Below are 20,710 nucleotides of genomic sequence, written 5' to 3'. Positions count from 1 at the left end.
AAATAGTCTTACATTGGATATGTAAGCACGAGTTAAAGAGTTTATAAATGAAATAACTACTCATCTATTGCCTTAACGTTTTGTAGTGAATGTATGTGGATGATGTCCTATACCACTTATGCTCTTAGGCTCTTAACTCAATGGGTGGATAATAAACTTTCAGCCCTCTCATAAGGCCGTAAAACTATAAAGAGTCTAATGTTACGTTCCAACTCTAACATGTATTTCTGGCCTCTACTTATTTTATTTGTTTGTATATGTAAATTATCTTCACAACTTAAAATTCATGAAATTGTCACTGTCACTGACCCAAACATACCTAAAGAGAGTGTGTTGATCATGGGATCTGAAGGTTGACGTAAATCCGCGTCATCGCCACTGATGAATAATGAATGATTGTAATCGAATTGGTGTGTCTTACTTGCGGTCCCAAATGAACTTGTTCAGATTGAGACACTGTGAATCGCAACATGCAACTGTTTTGCCTTTTTAAGTCTTTTCTCTTTCAATATGGCTATATAATATTCAACAAAATGTTTCAATTCAATATTGATTTTTCTCTTACATACGAAAGGTTTTCTATCATCCTTTTCTTTAAATTAAAAGAGAAAAACTCAGTCAAAGCAAAGGCTGCATGTATATTTAGTTATACAAAAAGACAGGTATTTTCTAGAATATAGCATATGCAATACATTGTATATACATATATTGTATGGTTTCGGGAACAATTTAGAAAAAGAAAAAAACACAATTTAATTGCGCCAAGAATATATTATATATATTTCCTCCATTTTATGACACGTATTTAATTTTGAGTTCTTATTTTTAGTTACATACTATTTTGGATTTGAGATTTAATCAGTTAAGGCTTTTAATAATAATAATAATCATAATAATAATATATCCATAAGTATTTTCTATAGACTTTTCTTGAAAGGGGAAGGAGAACTATATATCAATATCCATTGACTGACTAATTAATTTCTGTAACACATGCAATACGGCAAAGAGTTGTGACTTGTGAGTATATTCATTTTCCGGTTCATTCCATATATTTATTTTCCGGTTCCTTCAAACTATATTTTTTTTTTGAATGGCCTTCAAACTATATTTTTATTATGATATTTTGAAATTATATATTTATTAACTTATCTATATATTTAAATATGGTGGTCTATATAATGATTTAAGCTTATAAATCTACTTAAAAATGGACTTTGAAACCCTATTTGAACAACACGCTAGGTATCATTTTAAATAAGCTTTCAGGTATTAAAAAGTCCAACACAACCTTGCTTATTTTCACGTTTTTTCTTAAATCATGTTGGTCTGTTTATAAATAGTTTTATTTTAATGTATTTTACCTCATAAGTGTACAAGCTTGTTCACTTATTTGCACATATGTTTGTTGGTCTACTTAGTTTTCTTACTATTGATCAAACATTTTAATAGGTTAATAGATCAGGCTAGACGGTTATGCCTAGAAAAAAACTTATTGCAAGTAAGCGGTTAGGCTCAAACCTTAAACTTTTTAAGCATGCGAAACCTATTTATTCAAAACTCAACTTAGCATATTGTCATCCCTAATAGAACCACATCAACATTACCATATTTTAGAAATATAATATTGTAGCAAGACTTCTTTACATCACTAATCAGCAACACAGAAATTAAAGTGATATTGTGGTGTTGATTGTCAAAATTTTCATGATGCTTTGACGCGAGATTGATCCTCTACATGTTAAACTGCTAGTCTTCTCTTTGTTTGGGAATTGGGGCATAGAAAACCTTTGTGCGCCTTTCATTGTAAGAATAGAATGTTGTGGACTTGCTTAGAAGTGATAGTAATGCTAGTAATCACTTGTAGAGAAATGTAATTTTTAGAATTAGAGATATGTTGACTTAGGGATGAAGTCAACTTCATGCATATTTCTCATGAGCATAACATAATTGCTGACCAGTTAACCTGAGAAGCTTCACAAGATGAGTCTCTCTTGCGTATTTGAAAGTTTCTCTTCTCCTTTATTATTTCGTAGTTATGCCAAGACTTGCTTGAGTAGTCTTGAGCTTTTATGTTCTAAATGTAACCATTTTTTTTTCTAAGAAAAAAGTTGATCTAAAGAAAAAAAATCAACAAAACATGTAAATTTTTTAACATGATTGTATAATAAATGAGTATTCAATTAATATTATGATTTGATTAAATAGATATTTTTATCGTGATTAAATAGATATTAATCATATCAAAGAAATATAGTATTCATAGTCTTAGCTTATTTATTGAAGAGATTGAGTTCCAGATTCTACCCATGAGTTCAATCAAGTCACCGATTCTTTGGTTAAAAATGTTCATTGTTTGAGGTTTGCATGTGTTCATGTGCTCGATCACCCCATCCCCATGGAGTGTGAGAGCCTTTTAGCCCATGATCGACTAATATGAGGTTTGTCTTTCAGTAATGAGTACTATATAATTTTTTTTGGTGTTTGCCCTTCCTATTAAAAAAAGTAATATTTATATTTTATGTGAATTTTGATTTTCTTTATTGATGAAAAAAGTGTAAAATCATTTGATGAGCTTAATTTGTGAAGATTTTGACAAGAAAATAAATAAATGCTTTAAGAATTTCAGATAAACCAAATTGTTAAGAGACAACCTAAAAAGCTAAGGCATTAAATATGAGTATAAAATTATCAATGCACCAAAATCACACGTGAGTTATATAATATATAATATAGCAACCAAAAGTACAGTCAAGTCATAAGAAAATTATAGACTAAAGTTTAGAACAAACCTACTAATCAAACATCTAAACTACAAAAAGATTAGACCAAACTATTTTCATACATAAAAGTAAGAACAAAACCGTGTGAACAAGTAAATAATGAATAATCAACTACCAGTTATTTTAAGTGATACATGCTTCATTATTTTTAAGTAAAGTCTTAGGTTCGAGTCTCGTGGATGAAAAATATCTGACTGACAGAGTTAATCTCACCATAATGTGTTAGTTTTTTGCTCGAACCCAATTACCTCCGAAAAAGTACACGAGTCTAAGTCTTAAAAAAAATAACGAAGAAAATTTTGATATTTCTATGTCATTAGAAAATAGAAATAGTTCCAATTCCTTTCTTTCTCTGCAATTTCCCCTTGTCTTCCTTTTCACTGCAATTTCCATCTCTCTCTCTCTCTCTCTCTCTCTCTCTCTCTCTCTCTCATACACTGTTCCTCCGTCTCAGCTGAAGAATTCGTGGGCAGGTCCTTGTTTTTGTGGTCAGTGAGTTTCTGGGTCCTCTTTCTGCTTCTTCCATTGCATGCTGTTTCTTCTTTCCTCGTTGTACTATGTTGTTGTCTCTGTTCTTTAGCTTTGTGTGGCTTATTCTTTAATAGGTTGAGAATTGTGGTTTAGCTAATGAACTTTGTTTGGCCCATGTGAGGCAACGAGTTGCTGAATTGATTGGTGTGAATTAGATTCCTAAGAAGCTATTGCAAAGTTGTGATGATTTTTATGCTTTTAGATGGAGAATAAAGGTTTTTGGAATCTGGGTTTTGCTGATTTTTATATAAATCATTATTGGTCATTTTGGGCTTGTGTCAATTTCCTTTGTAATAACAGGGAGAATTGGTGTGGAACCATTCTCCCCTCAAAAGCATTATTCCTCTCAATGTGTGATTTTTGTTGAAGTCTATTTATTTAATCAAATGAATATACAGAGAAAAGGAGGAGTAGAGAAACAACAGAATCTCCAGATTATTATTTTATTTTTTTGCTAATGTTATGTTACTCTTTTTTTTTTTCAAAAAGAAAATTAGTAGGTACTCTTCAGCAATATTTCCAGACAAGAAACTGAGGAATTAATGAAAGGATTTTTTTAAATGGAAAGAATCTTCTGTTTTTACTCTTTTTTTTTTTTCTTTTCCTTTACCCGTTCTCTAATATTTGTGTTTTCTTGGTCTATTGGCGTGGGTTACACACGGTTGGATCTTGCAAAATTATGTCTAACCTCATGTTAAGTTGAGCATTTTTAACTACAGTTTGAATTCAAAATTAAGAACTTACTCCTATGCTGCTCATAGTAGTCCTGCCTGAACAGGATTACCTCAAGTAGACCTGTAGTCTAAGACCCCAAAAGAAAGAAAAAAAAATTTAAGAACTGAAAGAGAAATATCTTCCATTCTAGTCCATCTACTAAATGATTACTTCTGGTGTATCATCAATTTTTCTATCTCCATAAGATAAGAACTTCAAAACATTTTGCAGTTTGCTTTTGCTAGATCTTACAAAACATTCCAAAACTTAGGAAAACTGGTTATGAAATCATTGAGCTATAACATGATGAAGTGGTTCACCTGAGCCCCATCTATCCATTCCATTGCAATAAAATCCTTAACATGGCAAATACATCAAGTACATATTTGGCTGTCTTATTTTTAAATGACAATTAATGACATTATAAATATTTTATTTCATAAATTCTTAGAAAACCAGGACAATGTATGATAGCTTTCTCTATATTAAACTTCCGAGATGATATTTTGACACTGAGCGGCACGGAATATTTGATACAGGTTGGAATTTATCTGGTAGATGGATATTTAACGCCTATTTTAACATTATTGTTTTTGTGTTTTATTTGCTCAGTATTACAGAGCTATGACCTAGAACTTGACTTAAAGAGTATTATTTTCCCATTCTTAGGTAAGCGATGGTTGCTGAATCATGGTTTCAAAAACTATGGAAGACTCCACGGAAGGATGATTCTAATTCCGAGAAGGTGGTGATTGGAGTATTAGCATTTGAAGTTGCGAGATTGATGTCCAAGCTTGTTAATTTGTGGCAGTCTTTGAGTGAGAAACAGGTTGCTAGGTTGAGAGAGGAGATCACAAATTCAGTGGGTATCAAGAAGCTTGTTTCAGATGATGAGAATTTCGTTGTACGTTTAATCAGTCTAGAGATGCTTGAGAATATTGCACATGTGGCTGAATCTGTGGCTAGGCTCGGGAAGAAATGCAGTGATCCGAGTTTAAAGGGTTTTGAAGATGCCTTTGTTAAGTTTATAACTTTTGGTGTTGATTCACATGGGTGGAAATTCACTTCCAAGAAAATGGAAAAAAAGGTTAAAAGGATGGAAAAGTTTGTATCAACTAATGCAAGTCTGTATCAAGAGATGGAAGTGCTCACTGATCTTGAGCAAACCCTTAAAAGAATGAAGGCTTACACCGAGTCAGATGGGCTGAATTTAATTGAATATCAAAAAAGGGTTGAATGGAGCAGGGTGGAGGTGAAGAATTTAAAGGCTAATTCTCTGTGGAACAGGACATATGATTACACAGTACACTTATTAGCAAGATCTTTATTCACCATATTCAGTAGGATCAACAATCTATTTGGAATTCAAGAGGTAATAGATGTTGGTAAAACCAAGAATCCAAGTGTTTTCTATTCTGATTACATTCGTGGAAGTCAATCGGTTTCTGAAATATTGCAACCTTCGGTCCATGCATCCGATAAAAATGTTGCCAGATTCACTTCGGGACCCCTTGGTACTTTTGCTGCTAAATCAAGTCAAAATGTTAGAACAGATAAAACTAACATTTTTCGTTCAGGTGGTGGCGACTCATCCAAAAAGTCAGGAAAATATGGAAGTCTCAGCTTTTTCTCAGGTCCTCTTGGAAGAAATTTGAAAAAACCAGCCTCAGATTATGGAACAAATAAAAACAGCAGTATTTTGAAGTCTCATGGCCACTCAACAACCATAAGCGGGAAGGAAATTAACACACGACACAGTCGCATGACTCAAGTAGGACCCTTCAAAGGATGTATGGTTGCAGAAAGCTCCTCGGTCATCGACTGCCACTCAAGCCCAAATGATGCTCAATTAGCAACTCAGAATCATAAAGATGCTGATTCAAACATCCTTTCCCCCGGAAACGAAGATCATCGGACTCAATCAGCTTTCAGTTCTCTGTGCAAGTTACAGCCTCCATCTCAATCCCTTGGTGCTGCTTCTTTAGCCCTGCACTATGCAAATGTTATCGCTGTGATTGAGAAGCTAGCGGCTTCTCCACACTTAATAGGTCTTGATGCAAGAGATGATCTGTACAAGATGTTACCCAGACGCGTGAGAGCTGCTCTTAGGTCCAAGTTAAAGCCATATTCAATGGCTTCGGCAGTCTATGACGCAAGTCTAGCAGAAGAATGGAGTGAAGCAATGGCGGGTATATTGGAATGGTTAGCCCCACTTGCTCACAACATGCTAAGATGGCAATCTGAGCGAAGTTTTGAGCAGCAGTGCTTTGTTTCCCGGACAAAAGTGTTGCTGGTACAAACACTTTACTTTGCAGATCTAGAGAAAACAGAAGCAATAATCACCGAGCTTCTTGTCGGCCTGAATTATGTCTGGAGATATGTTCGGGAGCTCAATTCAATAGGTCTGGTTGAGTGTGGGAGCAGCGCAGTGCATAATGTTATTCTCAACTGAATGGATAAGCAATTTTCATGACACTCATGGCAGTTTTCAGCAGAAGTTCACCCACTGACCTCAGATTGCAAGGGAGATTTTCAGACACTGACCTTCTGGCTTCTTAAATCTTGAACAATGCGATTCGGGTGTTGGATGAAGTATGAGAATAATACTTACATTCAATGTTGTGGAATTTGAGTGATAGAATGCATTGTTGGTTAGGAATGATCCTAGCTGAAAAGTTATCCTATGGTATGGATTCCTACATGCTGTTTAGAGTCAGCATATTTGTGAACCTTATATATGCTAAATTGTATAGCTATATCACAGTGGTTATTTCTATATGGTATTTGTGAGCCTTTTGAATGGTTGGGCATGAGAATTTTGAAACGCTAGGATGCAAGTTTCAATATCTGAAGCATTGTGTCATTGTGTGGATGGGTATCTCATGGCTCTATAAATGTCCAAACAGAGGAAGCTCTTCTTAGAAGTTGAAACTTGAAACTCTTAAATGGAAAATTTATTCAGTGCATGTTCCAAGATGAGGGATGGCTATGTCAGCCTCATCTATCCAATCTGGAGAATTCTTAGGAAGACTGTAGTATGATAAAGTTGTGTGGTTATAGAGCATTATCTCTTTTTTGGTTTAAACCATATGTATCGTCCAATGAGGCAATCTTCTTCGAACTGGGCAGGACCAAAAGGGCAGCAATACTCTGTCAAACCTGCAGGGCGCACATGGGTCTGGTAGATCAAATAAACTCGCTCAACCCAACCCAACCCTATAGCAAAAGTGTGGATAAGATTGGGAAAACGAGTCTAATTGGATGAATTTGCATGCAATCCGACCAAGTCCGGTTCGGGTATGGGGTTCATGAATGCATCCATCTGAATCAACATGATACCTGAACATATAATAATCTTCTATTTCATTTTTTATTTTATTTTCCCCCAGCAATAAAATAGTACTATTTCATGCTATTTTGTACAATTTTTTTGTGTTATTTTCATGCTTTTTGTGACATATAATAGATTTACCAATTTTTTTGTGTTTTTTTATTTTTATTTTTAGCATATTCCAACTTTATAATACTTTAATAGCAATCCGATCCAATATAAACATCATCGATTTGATTTGGTTCGGATTCAGAAAAAATACTTGAAATCCGATATAAACCAACTCGAACAATTTTAATTAGTTCGACTTCTATTTAGGTCATAAATCCATCCAATTCAACTTGTGTGCACTCTACCTGAGATCTCCCCTTAGAACTTAAACTAGAACAATCCCACACAATTGATTTTTGATGCCTTTTACCTTGGACGATTTTGGGGGCTCCTGTTTTAGTTACTTCGATTTGGTAGAGCTCGGTGTTGAATTAGTGAACTTTATGACATTTAGAATAAAAAATAAATAACTTGACAACTTCAAAATAAAATAAAATAAATAGAATGTGTCACTCGTGTTGACGACTTCAAAATAAGAAAAAATAAATAAATTAAGTGTCAATCTCTATTACAAATTGTACATTGAAAGTGAATTCACAATTGGAGAAATATCCTTCATGATGTTCACGAAGACCAGGAGGTGACAAATGGCGTTTCTAGGTCACCACACCATATGAAGAACATTGTGGTCAATCAAGTTATAGTAACGTAGAATTCAATTTTTAAACTCAAATAAGAAAACACGACCAGTGACATGTGCACGGATATGATATCGAAACGCAAGCAACATACTAACTAAAACGAATTAATGATGACATTTTAGCAGAACTACTCTTACGATCTGAACTGTTCAAACTTTTTATTATTATATCAACAACAATTCATATACGTAAAGTGTCCCATATTTTACGAACTTTTTTGCATGGAAACACGGTCCGCTTTGTAGGAACTAGGAAGCCACCCTAGAAGAGAATCCGCTATAAGTATAACAAAATTAGAAATCAATATTATACAGTAGATGAAATTTAGGGAGTACTCAAAATCATAAATTAATTATAATACGGGGACTAAAAATAAAATTAACATCGCTTATGAGCAGCAGTTGAGGGCGCAGAATTACGAGCGTCGGGTCACAACAACAACTACCCGCTTGAACGTTTGGTAATCTTCATTTCAACATTCATCCCTCTCTCTCTCTTCTCTCTCTCTCTCTACACTCGCCGGAGTCACCGTCACCGTCGCCGTTGCCGGCATGGACGAACGGAAACACCGCACCACTAGAACAACGTCTCTCAGGGACGACTCCGAGTCCTCCACTGGTAGCTGGGACGTTCTCGAATGGACCAAGATTGAGGTTATTCCTTCTCGTTTTCAATTCATTCTTCTTCTTCGTTTCGTTTTGGTTTCCATTTTTGGTAATTTTTTTGAGTTGTGATTTATTTGCAGCCAATTTCACAGTTCGCGTCGCATGAGAATCTCGATTTCTTGCTCGAGGCGGAACAAGTTGTAGCCGAAGTATGCAATTTCACATTCAATTCTTCTTCTGTTTTCAAGAATTTTGCTGTATCTGCGTTGATTGTTATGGGAACCTTTATTTTGTTCTTTCGGAATTGATTAATTTGGTTTTATCTTGCTTGCTGAATCTGCAAGAATGTGTGGAATGTGAGGATAGTGCGAGGAATGGTAAGGGTGGTTTGAGATTTTCTGAACACGCATGTTAGGTTTGGTGCCAGCTCCTTAAAGAATCTTGGGTTGTATTGAATTTGATGTGTTCTTTGCCTAAGGAGATAACTAGCTTCGGTTCCTATTTGATTAGGGTTTGTAGATCTGTAGGTCTGTAGGTTTGTGTTTGTTATGCATACTTTGTGTGATCTCTATGTCTTGAGTTGATATGTTTGACATATAAGCACTCTGTTAATTGACTATACATATGGAAATTCTGTCTTGCAAGTTGCAACTACTAACTTTTTCTGAATCATTGCATTGATGCAGTTATAGGTTATAGTGGTACTATATTGGTTTGCTAGGATTTGTTGGACATATGGTATCTGTTTTTACTTTTTAGTATGTGGGTGTTTGCTAGGTCCTAGGGTTAGAGTGTACTTGGTAACCTATTATAAACGGGACTTGGCTCACTAGTGACTGATAGAGAACAAATATTACTCCCACTGCAATGAAGATGAAGGGCCCAAGTGGGCATGCTAGTAGGGGGTCGACTTATTACCAGTATTACTATTTTAGATATATGGTTGCATATTACTAGATTTTTTTTTAGGATCAGCAATCTCACACTCATTGACTTGCTTTGATGAGTTCAAGGTAGGATCCCCAAGCATCATCGGAAGCCGTGAAGTCGCCCAATTGGTGAACCTCCATTTAAATTGCTTATCAAACTCGATTGGGGAAGAGAAACACCTAGGCCCACCCTAACCCTAAAGTCTTGTTCAAACTCACCTCACCTCTCCATTTCTGTTTTGCGATTTGAGTTGTGTCTTAAGTCCGTCTTTGATCTGTGGGTAGTTTGTCCATGCTGAAGACTGGTTGATTGCCCATGGCTGATTAGGTGTCTGGTTCGAATTATTCGTGCCTGAGCCTGACAACTGTGGTTGAACTCTTCTCCTTTATTCCTTGATGATTTATTTCTAAGTTTTGTCAAGCACTCTTTTCTCTTTTTGACATGTTTCTAGTTGTTTGCTGGTTCCTTCAAGCTACATTTTTCTGGGCGTGGCTAACCGTTGACAGTAGGAGTTGTGGAACCATGTGTGTGTTCTTCTTTTGGGTATAAATAATATATAATTAAAACTGTGACAACCTTGCTAGCAGTACCACTCAGCCTAGCCCCTTCCGAAATGGGATGGGATGAGACCTATCCTCTTTGACCTCTTGTTGATACAGTAACAGCTACCTAGGTCGTGGGGCAATTGGCTAGGATGTTGAACTTCCTTCAACGAGATTGAGGTTCCTAGGTCTCTTCTTTCTTTCCAGATGCAAATCCCTTTTTCTTTTCATTAGCTTTGTGGGCTGGCCCTTTTGTCTTTGAGGGGATCTTCTTCTAGGCATTTAATGCTGCTGCAACTAAAGATGTGCTGTGTCTCAGCGTCAGGGCATGCTGATTTAATTTTAATACAAATTGCAATTTATCCAGTTGGAATCTAATTTGTGAAATTAAGTTGGTACATGGTGTTCACTTTCAGGGACATGGTGTTGTTCTTGTTAATACTGATGATGCGGGCATGTTGATGGTAACAAATTTTCGTCTTCTTTTTCTGGTAAGTTCTTTTATGCAATATTTTTGTACACTGCTCCCGAGTCCTATATTTTTATAAGGTACTAGTAGTAGCAGTTCTGAGTTTGTGATTTGGAACGCCCACAAACTAGAAAAGTGACTGAATCCCCATAGGAAGTACAACATAATGGTGTCATAACTCATAATTAAGTTTTTTGGTTGAAAATCGTGGAACTCAGCTGTTTGGAGAAGTTTTTTTTAATTTTAATTTGGATTTTGGGCCTGATTAACATGTTAGAAAAGAGATGTAGTTCTTTAATTTCTATATTACCCAAACCTGACGTCCTTCCTACAACTAATAAAGTTTGACCTCATCAAAATAAATTTTTATTTTTTATTTTATTTCCCATCAAGCTCCCTATACTAACGCTGTAAGTACTGTTCATTGCACTATTGCCCTTAATCTAGTCTTATAACACTACCTATCCTATTACTCGCAAACCATGCATTACTCTCACCTACGTCCCAAAATGCTTCAGTTCACCTATTTTGTATGTGGGATTCATCCTTTCCTACATCATTATAATTACATTTTTTTCTGTAATTTTATTTATTTATTTAGGGACCCTTTCTAATGGGGAGTGAGAGAATTTGATAGGATGAAATTATAAACTCTAAAGCTAGAAATTGAACTCTTTGGCACATGGACTTCAATGATGGTTGTTTGCATTTTTGTACCTGCCTATTTATGCTTAAGTATTCTGTAGTGACTGTATTCTCTGATTTACTTCATTGCATTTTCTAGAGTGAGGGAACTAGAAAAGTTATTGCCCTTGGAACAATACCACTAGCAACCATTGAGAAGTTCAACAAGATAGTAAGTCCTTGCAAATGTTTCTACAAACTATTCTTTTGTGTGTGTCTTTTGTTATATCTTTTAGATGTGTTATCCCCTTGTGGGTTTTACCTCACATATATGTTGCAAAATACTTGACACTTGACAGACTATATACAGATGTGTAATGATTTTGAAGTGACCATGCATATCCCTCTTGTTTGAGTTTGCTCAGCCTCCTTTTTAATCCTATCTTATTAAATTCTATTTTATTTTTTTGCTTATCTTTTCAACATATATTTTATTTTACTATTTTACGGTTAGAATTTGCTTAATAGTTGTAGAATATTTACAGTCTTCAAATCATTACTTAATCTCGTCGTTAGTCGTTACCATTGGACAGCACTGGGAAATTGGGATACTTACAAGTTACAAACTATGAACCCAGATCGATTCATCAAGGCAAAATAAGACATTGATATTTTGCTTAATTCTTATATAGAAAAATTATTTTGATTGGTTCTAAGTTCTGAATTTTTTTTGACCTGGGAACAAAATGAACTTGTGCTACTGGGTCAAATGCTCATATTAGCTTAGCCACAAAAATGAATATCTGTATTCTCTCTTGTTTCTGGCAATGTTGTGGAATTTTTTAACTATATTTATGATTTGTTGTGCTATCAACTAATAAGTGCATCTTTATTTCAGTTCCTGCTTTTTTTGGGTGCACTTTTCTTGTGATTATTTGGAACCTCATATGTTACCCTCATTCAAGTGTAGGTTGTAAAAGTTCAGTCAAACACACGTCAATTAGACAAGACACCAACTCAGAGACTGCTCCAGGTGATTGGTATGCTTCCATAAGCTCCCTCTTGATTGTTATTTTCTTTTGAATATGTAATTGATGAATTCCTATCCAAGATTTGTAGATAGTGCTGGTAAATTAAAAAATGGAAGCAAAATATTGTGATGTGGAATAGATGAGACTATTTATATTATTCTTAAATTTATGATTTGAGATAATTATGTTATTTAGGATATTGGTGCCTTTACTTTTCGGATTTTTTTCTTAAATTTATGATTTGAACACGCATTCTATTTGCCTTCTATTTGTTGTCAAGCACATCGACTTTTCAAGGAGGTTTCCTTAGATATGCTGAGGGACTGGGGAGCTTTCTCCATTGCTATTTTTATTTTTTGTTGTTTTTTTTATTCCCTTTGTTTTATTTTTGGTTAAAGGGGATTCTTTATCTTCCAAATTTGTTGTAATTTTGTCATGTTCATTTTCAATCTTAATAAATATCTTCTTTTATTGAAGAAAATACTTATCTTTGCTCTTGTATGCAGGAAAAGATATGAGAATTATAGTCTTTGGTTTTAGGCCTCGTACAAAACAGGTAATTCTTTGGCACCAGTTATGACCTTCTTACAAAATCATTAGTCTCCAGGTTAGCTTAGGTTTATCTAATATGTCTCATATTTATTTAGGAGATTTATTAATTCTGATTCTGAGTCACATCTTTTATAGAAAGGTCAAAAATCAAAATGTCATGGACATCCCTTTCAACTGAAAGTTTGTTTGAGAAAACTCTTAATCTATCAATTTTAATCCCCTCTTTCCTTCTTTTCTTTGTCTTAGACTTATACAGCACCCATACACTGCTTAAATGAGTCATTTGGACTCAACACATAACTTCATCCATGCATGGATTGAATGATATGCAAGCCTTTGTTTTTATTTTGCAAGCCCTTTTAGACATTCCTTTAGTTGGGGTTGATTTGGGCTCAAATCCAAGTTCTAATATGGTATTAGACCTTATTCTAGATCTACTATTTGCCACCTATAAATGGGCCTCCAGCCAGCCGCAGATGTGCAGTCCTACAAGCTTCACGCTTCAGATGTCCCGCCCTAGGCATGAGGGGAATGTGTTATGGTCCCACATTTATTAGAGATATTGGCAAAATAGTCCTTATAAAGAGCAGGACAATTCTTACCTCTAAATAGTAGGTAGGTCCATACCTGTTCTAGGTTCCCCAAACATGGAGAGCAGATTTATCTTTCTTGTGTTACTTAATTTATTCATCCTAAATGGATCTTTTGCACTTAACATAATTTTTTGAGAGTCAACAATTAAGGTTTATTTCGAGTATTGGAATTTTCAATAGTCATTCATGTAATGTGAGCTGGTTATTTCATGTCTTCTAACTGACTGTAGTTTGGATTCAATTGGTTTTTGTTGGAATGTTTCTCTTTTCGTTTAAAAAAATTATGGAGGTGATTATGTTGTTCCACAGCCAAGGCAGTGTGCACTGTGTTTAGTATTATGGGATGCCTATCGATGAGGGATCATCAGCAACAACAATACCCAAAACCTTTACATTAGTGCAGCTTGAATTTTGATCCTCCAATTGAACCGAATTGCATTGGCCGAAGAAAAAAAATGAAATTTAAGAGAATATTTGGAAACTTAATAATTTATTTTTCATTAGTTGAAATTCTTGTCGGTCTATTGATCATTTCACTATAATTTATAGGATATATTAACTAGTCAGTTAACCTGCATTTTTAAAGTGCCCTGAGCCTGTGAAAATGTTGTCGTGAACATATGTTGTTATCTTCTTCTAGGATGTTTGGGATCTAATGTTGGTTATGAAAATCTTGCAGAGACGTGTGATATTTGATGCACTACTGAGGTGTACAAAGTCAACGAGATTATGGGATCTCTATGCTTTTGTATCTGGACCTTCTAGGTTTAAGAACACTACTCCACAGGTGCGCTTATTGGATGAGTATTTTCGACTTCTTGGCAAAGGTTCATATCATGCATCAACCAACATGATTGAAAGTGGGTCCTACACCTTGTCAAATGACTTATGGAGAATAAGTAGTGTGAATTCCAATCATTCAATGTGCCAGACCTATCCATTTGCTTTGATTTTTCCAAAGGTCATTAGGTAATTTAATTGAGGGCCAAACATCTGCTTTTTCCCTCTTTATGTCTTGATTGATAAGATTAAGTTTACTGTACCATGCGTTTGATAACTTTGCTTTGTCCTGATGTTAGTGATGATGAAGTGCTCCAGGCTTGTAGCTTCCGTGCAAGATCTCGACTACCTGTAATTTCATGGTGTCATCCTGGTGAATCTTTGTTTCATTTCCTATGCTTTTTATTTTTACTTCCTACCTTTTTCATTCTTTTTTTTCATTTTATTATTATTGTAATTCAAGGATGCACTTCTAACTTATGGAACTGATGGCTATAGTTACTGGAGCAGTTCTTGCCCGCTCTTCCCAACCTTTAGTTGGTCTCATGATGAATATGAGGAGGTAATGCAAACTATTCAATCAAATATACCTTCTTAAAGGAAAAGGATACATAATATTTGTTTTTGAGGTATCTAACGAGAAGAATATAGGAGACATTAAGTCAAATCCTAAGATTGGAAGTTTTAAACAATGTTCTATATGCTGTATAAATAGTGTCTATTTCATTTCGGTAAAAGGGAGGATTGTAAACACGCGCTGTGTGCTTTTTAGTGGAGTTTGTGGCTGGAGTAAAATGCCCGAGTTTTTCTATCTTGCATTTTATGGTATGGAGATGGTGGTTTCTTTTTGCTTTTTCTCGGAACTTGTGTTTTTTTTTTTGCTTGTGTTTTTTCCTTGTTCATTAATCATTTGTACGAGTTTTTCAAATAAATTATTCTATCCTAAGAAATGCAATGAACATGACAATGACAAGCTTTCATGTAATTTCCTGCAGTAACATGGATGAAAAACTTGTGGCTGCACTTTGCAGTAAACTTGATGATGGCTCACGGAGGTAAGAGTTGTATATAGGTTCTATCTTACCTAGTTCATGCTTTTTCTTGGGGGGGGGGGTGTTAATTTGGTGCAATGTACCATCCATTTTTTTTAACTTTTCCCAATATTGTATTTCATCTAGAAAGCTATATATTGCTGATGCAAGACCAAGGAAAAATGCATTAGCTAATGGAGCCATGGGAGGTGGTTCGGAATCATCATCAAACTATTTTCAATCTGAGGTATGTAAAGGCCCGGACTGTCCATTTTTGTTCTTTGTTTTTACAGTTATAAATTTGACTTTATTTTTAAGCTTTAAAATTTTAAATTTATATCATCAGGTAGTCTTTTTTGGGATAGACAACATCCATGCAATGAGAGAGAGCTTTGTTCGGCTCCGAGAATACATGGACACTCATGGCAGAGCGTCATCAGATGGAATGTTATCTTTTTTGGTTAGTCTTTGAATGTTGAAAAGTTTTAGCTATATGTGTCCTCACTATATTAAGTAGGGTCTCAGAATGACATACTTAGGATTTTTGGATAAAGTCTGTTCTGATAATATAGTGTTCAAGTTGAACTTTTTCCAAATTTTGGTTGATTTTAAGGAAGTTGAATGTGGACTATGGTGCATGCATAAAAGTACTACTATTGTTCCCTCTACAAATCATTATGCAGCGGTTAATTATTACCAGATTTTGATACAAATGAATAATGATGCTCATAGAAAACTGCTTGGTGCTTGTACATAATTTTATGCCTAGATTAGTAAAATGTCACCTAGAGCTCGTGTAATTAAACTAGATTTCAGTGTAATGGCATTTTTATACTGTTCTTCTGAACTGATTCATGATTGGCTAGAGTAACTGTCTTGGATCATTTAATGGAGTCTGATTCTGGTTCTAACTTTACATGAGTTGTATTAAGACTGAGTCTCTATGAATTCTCCTTAGAGACATGGTGGGTCGACATGGGGAGGTGGCAATTTAAGTAGTATGTCTGCTTCAGTATCAACCCTTGGGGACAGTGGATGGCTATTGCATGTTCAGAATGTCTTGGCCGGTGCAGCTTGGATTGCAGCTCGTGTTCATATGGAAAAGGCTTCTGTTCTTGTACATTGCAGGTACTGTGATATTGTTTTTTGGGAACCCTTGTTTTTTCTCACTAGTCCAAAATTATGAAATTTAAATTGGAAATTGTCAAATTTTCCCCTAGTATGAGATTCAAGTTTGTTTGGTTTCTAGCACCTTACTTTTTTTCTCCTGGTAGTGATGGATGGGATAGGACAAGCCAGTTGGTTGCACTTGCTAATTTGTTGCTTGATCCATATTATCGGACTTTGGCAGGGTTTCAGGTAAGGAATTGGCATTAATCAACTAATTTGAATGTCTTCTATTTCAATGTCAGTACGAAAATGAGCAAACTTTCCCCCTCTTCACTATTTGATACCACGACCAGACTCATTCGACTCCAGTCAAACAAATCATTTTCTGTATGTCACATGTTGAAAATGAATCAATGAACTCACTCTCCTAATTATGCTTTTCCTTATGCAGGCACTCGTTGAAAAAGACTGGCTAGCATTTGGTCATCCATTTTCCGATCGTGTGGGAATACCTTGTACCTCTGGAAGTGGTAACACACCTTTTGAGTTACCTAGGCAGCCTTCTGCTGGAAATTTCCCATCATCGCCGATGCGCCCGTCATCAGGAGCATTCTCTTCTCAACCTCCAACCTCATCTCATGCACATACCTCAAATAATTACTCTCCCATTTTTTTGCAGGTTTGTTCCTTGAATAATCTCTAGGAATCATTGAATCAAGAAAGTAATTTATAATTAATCAACTGGGTTATAGCTTTCTCTCCGCATGTTTCATTCTTAGAAATCTCTCCTTAAAACTGAGGCTTTCTTCATTTTTTTTTATTCGTTTGAATACCTCGAGCTAATCCTTTGAAGGTTCATGTCTCTTCAAATTTGATTCTGCTATTATCAGAAAGTATTGACATCAAAACTAAGAGGTTGATTATTGGCCTACATTAGACCTAGAATTGGGTGAGTCCTATAGATTTTGTTGGTCTTAATGAGGTTTAATGGGCTGCGAGTACTTTCCTTTGTGAAATAAAAATAGATAAAACTAATAAGAACCTTGGGAGAACCATACACAAAAGCAAGTTATTGTAGTCTCCTTATAAATCTCGCACCAGCATTCCCATACTTCCACCTCAAGTCTCTCATACACTGCAATTGGATCCTAACAAAAACATAAGCATAAATTGCAAAGTTTTTGTTTGGATCTCCAGCTGGATGTGATTAATGTTAGTTTAACATTTTTTACTTACTCTTGCCTCAGTAATTGGGATGGTTCATAATAACATTAGTTATTGTTATGTATGCATAAACATAAAATCTTCTACCTATTTATCTTGTTTTCTACTATTTGAAGAATTGCATGTTGAGATTTAGACAGTGGAGTCTGGCTGACTATTCCATAATTCTAACTATTTTCTCTATGCTTTTAGAGTTGGTGATTGACATGGGTTTGAATCCTACATTTTACATAATAAGTACATTCAATGCGTGTTTACTATGAGCTCTTTGCCTGGTTTTTGTTTTCAGTGGGTTGATTGTGTTTCACAATTGTTGCGGATGTATCCTTTTGCTTTTGAGTTTTCAGCGGTATGTATCCTTGATACTTCTGTTTTTGTTTTGTTGTATAATATTCTGGTTCTTTGTCTCTTTCATGCTGGTAACTTCTATTATTTCATTGTGCAGGCTTTCCTGGTGGACTTCTTAGACTGCATGCTTTCTTGTCGCTTTGGAAACTTCTTCTTTAATAGGTATTTATTTTTGTTGACAACTGTCTTCCCATGAATACATTTGGTCTTTGGCATGCATTTCCCTGACATGGCTTTCTCATTTTGTTCCTAGTGAAACCCATCATTGGCAAGTGATACTGGTCTAATTTTATCATTTTAGAACCCAGAATATTTGTCATTATTGTAGATGATCCGTCTAGGAACCTCCAACTTAACGTTTTAAGAATAAGAAAAGACCAGATTGCTGTAAAAAAACCTTCAATGGTTAGAAGTAGAGACACCAAAGAAAATTAAAGACCAAATCATTAAGAAAGATTTAGCGTTGAAATGTCATTATTGGGTTAAATTCATAACAGGACATTATACCGTTATTTGATCCATGTATAAGTCTCCACCTAGTGGAAAAAAATAACTTTGATTCCTGTTGTTGTTATAGCTGTCAATAATGTCTATTAAATAATAAAGTGCATAAGAATCATGGAAATGTGACATGTGTATCAGGGGAGTTGCAGTTGCCATGTTGCTAGTTGTAGATATTGTATTTTGTTCTGATTGCTTTTTTTTTTCAGTGAGAAGGAGAGACTGCAATACAGTGTTTATGAAACATGTGGATGTTTGTGGGTTTACTTGGCTGATTTGCGGGCATCAGACGGAGGTTCCCACGTGCATTATAATCCTTTTTATGATCCGTTGAGGAACAACGGTCCCCTTCTGCCACCAGCAGCAGCGTTAGCCCCAACTTTGTGGCCCCAATTCCACCTACGTTGGGCATGCCCGGACGAAGTACAAGCTGGGGAGGTTGAAGCACAATGTAGAAAGATAATCACGAAATCCTCTGAGATGCAGAAGGTAGTTACTTTCCTCAATTTTCTCATTTTTACAATGCCCTAGTTAAAAACCACTGCCTTTCTCCTTTTGTGGTTGGCTATTACTCATTTTAACACACCATGTAAGCTTATCAATTATCTGAACAATTCAGGGTATTTCTTTCCATTGTCTCAATTGTTGACCTGTTCGGCTTTTCTTTTTAATGGTCTTGGTGCTGTGTCTGACGGTAACAGGCTAAAGAAGTGGCAGAAAGGAAAGCTAAAGAAATCACAAATGCCATGGAATCATTGAATACAGAACTGCGTCGCGAGAAACTGCAAAACAGCTCAGCTTTGAACATGGCCAAGAGATTAAGCAAGGAAAATATGGCCATAAAGCGCGCAGTTCAGTCAATTGGGTGCAAGGTTCACTTCTCTGGTAACGGTGGTGACTGCATTGTTGACATTGAAAACAGCCCAGCCGAAGCAACAAACTTTTTGCATTGCTCCTCTAGGCAAGAATCAAATAATGCATTGCTTGATGACAAAAAGAATCTATCCGCTTCTCTAACAGTTACAGCAGATAATGTTGATGATGTTAATGATGATGGAAGGAATTCTATTGGTCGAATATGCGAAACGCTATGCCAATTTCGCGCTGGAGAAGGAGGTTGTAGGTGGCCAGAAGGTGAGTGTGCTCAACTATGTAGTCAATTTGTTGGTGTGAAGGCAAATTTTGATGCGCTTGACCAACTTTCGATTGATGATAGTTATTTCAATTGAGAGTAGATAGGGACTTTAGTTCCCAATAGACTCTGACAGTGAACAGTCACATCAACCAATTTTGGTTTTCTTTCTGCAAATGAGAACACAATATTCTTTGAGAAGTCCTTTACGATGAAAATGGCGGACCCTGTATTATTGGGTCTCGGGAATTGTACAGGCTATGAGAGTTGGCTGGATACTACCTTGGTGCGAAATCTGTTTGGGAATCTAGAATAGTACTTGTATGTACCCTGAGTTGGTTATATTGATATAACCATCATTGTGGTCGACATCATTATATGCATGTATATAAATTGTAATTTTAGGGACAGTTATAGTCGTTGATTACATTAGAATTATTCTTGAATAAGATCAATTTTGTACAGATGATCAAGTTTTTATATTTTTGACAATTTTTTAGGGATCACTGTCCACCAATAATCATTTGATAGTATATTAATGAAGACGATCAGTCTTGGCATGTACTTATATTTTTGTTTCAATTTTCCCCATTCACAATGAAGACTCACTTTTAATGCACGATGTCAGCTGGTCATCGAAGGTCACAATAGATATACTAAATCATAAAGCTTGGTTTTCTACGCTTTTAGCCCCTTATACAAAAAAAAAAACTGGGTAAGGTTGCTCCACCCTTGATTACTTGCTATCATAAGCAAGGTCACCATTTTTTTAATTTAAAAATTTATCTGTTTACACTATTAGCCCACATTTACTCTAAATTCTATTATGGGTCTCATGCAATATTTCAGGTAATTCTAATTTGGCCTTAGGATTTTGGTTGTTTTCAATTCGCCCTGCTCATCCTTCTACTCTCCTGTTCTTGAGTTATCATCAATGTTTTAGAGTGTTCATCTTCAAAACAGAACTGAGAAAACCATGATGAATGTGAACACTCTTGCTCTTGCTCCTCGATCCAAAGTTGAGAAGTTATGACCAAATCAGATGACCTAATTCTTATTCTAGAACTAGATGGTGAAATGAAAATTGCCAAACGATTATTCAGTAATTCAGGTGACTACGTGAAATA

The 20,710-nt window shown here is 35.5% G+C and overlaps 2 protein-coding genes across 3 annotated transcripts; both read left to right on the top strand.

Annotated features, from left to right (window-relative positions):
• The first annotated feature begins 3,116 nt into the window (after positions 1-3,116).
• Positions 3,117-6,994, top strand: LOC130738426 (protein PSK SIMULATOR 3-like). 2 transcript variants are annotated; one of them, XM_057590399.1, is made up of 2 exons: positions 3,117-3,271; positions 4,698-6,994. In XM_057590399.1, the coding sequence occupies exon 2, from the start codon at positions 4,705-4,707 to the stop codon at positions 6,478-6,480; it is 1,776 nt and encodes a 591-aa protein (XP_057446382.1). In that variant the 5' UTR covers positions 3,117-3,271; positions 4,698-4,704; the 3' UTR covers positions 6,481-6,994. The 2 variants fall into 2 exon arrangements, with proteins under 2 accessions (XP_057446382.1, XP_057446383.1); XM_057590400.1 differs by having other exon boundaries at positions 3,130-3,275.
• A 1,518-nt stretch (positions 6,995-8,512) lies between these two features.
• LOC130738424 (phosphatidylinositol-3-phosphatase myotubularin-1-like) lies at positions 8,513-20,368 on the top strand. The gene is made up of 19 exons (XM_057590397.1): positions 8,513-8,764; positions 8,857-8,925; positions 10,605-10,679; positions 11,442-11,513; positions 12,252-12,321; positions 12,819-12,868; positions 14,137-14,426; positions 14,537-14,610; positions 14,736-14,799; positions 15,233-15,292; positions 15,416-15,515; positions 15,615-15,728; positions 16,227-16,396; positions 16,543-16,627; positions 16,830-17,057; positions 17,892-17,951; positions 18,048-18,112; positions 18,661-18,940; positions 19,153-20,368. The coding sequence occupies exons 1-19, from the start codon at positions 8,663-8,665 to the stop codon at positions 19,678-19,680; spliced, it is 2,556 nt and encodes an 851-aa protein (XP_057446380.1). The 5' UTR covers positions 8,513-8,662; the 3' UTR covers positions 19,681-20,368.
• Positions 20,369-20,710: the final 342 nt, after the last annotated feature.

This window comes from Lotus japonicus, chromosome 2 (assembly GCF_012489685.1).
Source record: "Lotus japonicus ecotype B-129 chromosome 2, LjGifu_v1.2".
In the NCBI taxonomy this organism is placed as follows: domain Eukaryota; kingdom Viridiplantae; phylum Streptophyta; class Magnoliopsida; order Fabales; family Fabaceae; genus Lotus; species Lotus japonicus.
Note: the sequence above shows the minus strand (reverse complement) of the source record. Positions and strands in the feature narration are given on the sequence as shown.

Bases quoted from the DNA above. Each gene is read 5' to 3' on its own strand.
- LOC130738424 (XM_057590397.1), top strand. From the start codon at position 8,663: ATGGACGAACGGAAACACCGCACCACTAGAACAACGTCTCTCAGGGAC. The intron at 16,397-16,542 runs GTACTGTGATAT...TTCTCCTGGTAG, and splicing joins TCTGTTCTTGTACATTGCAG to TGATGGATGGGATAGGACAA. The intron at 18,113-18,660 runs GTATTTATTTTT...TTTTTTTTTCAG, and splicing joins GGAAACTTCTTCTTTAATAG to TGAGAAGGAGAGACTGCAAT.
- LOC130738426 (XM_057590399.1), top strand. From the start codon at position 4,705: ATGGTTGCTGAATCATGGTTTCAAAAACTATGGAAGACTCCACGGAAG.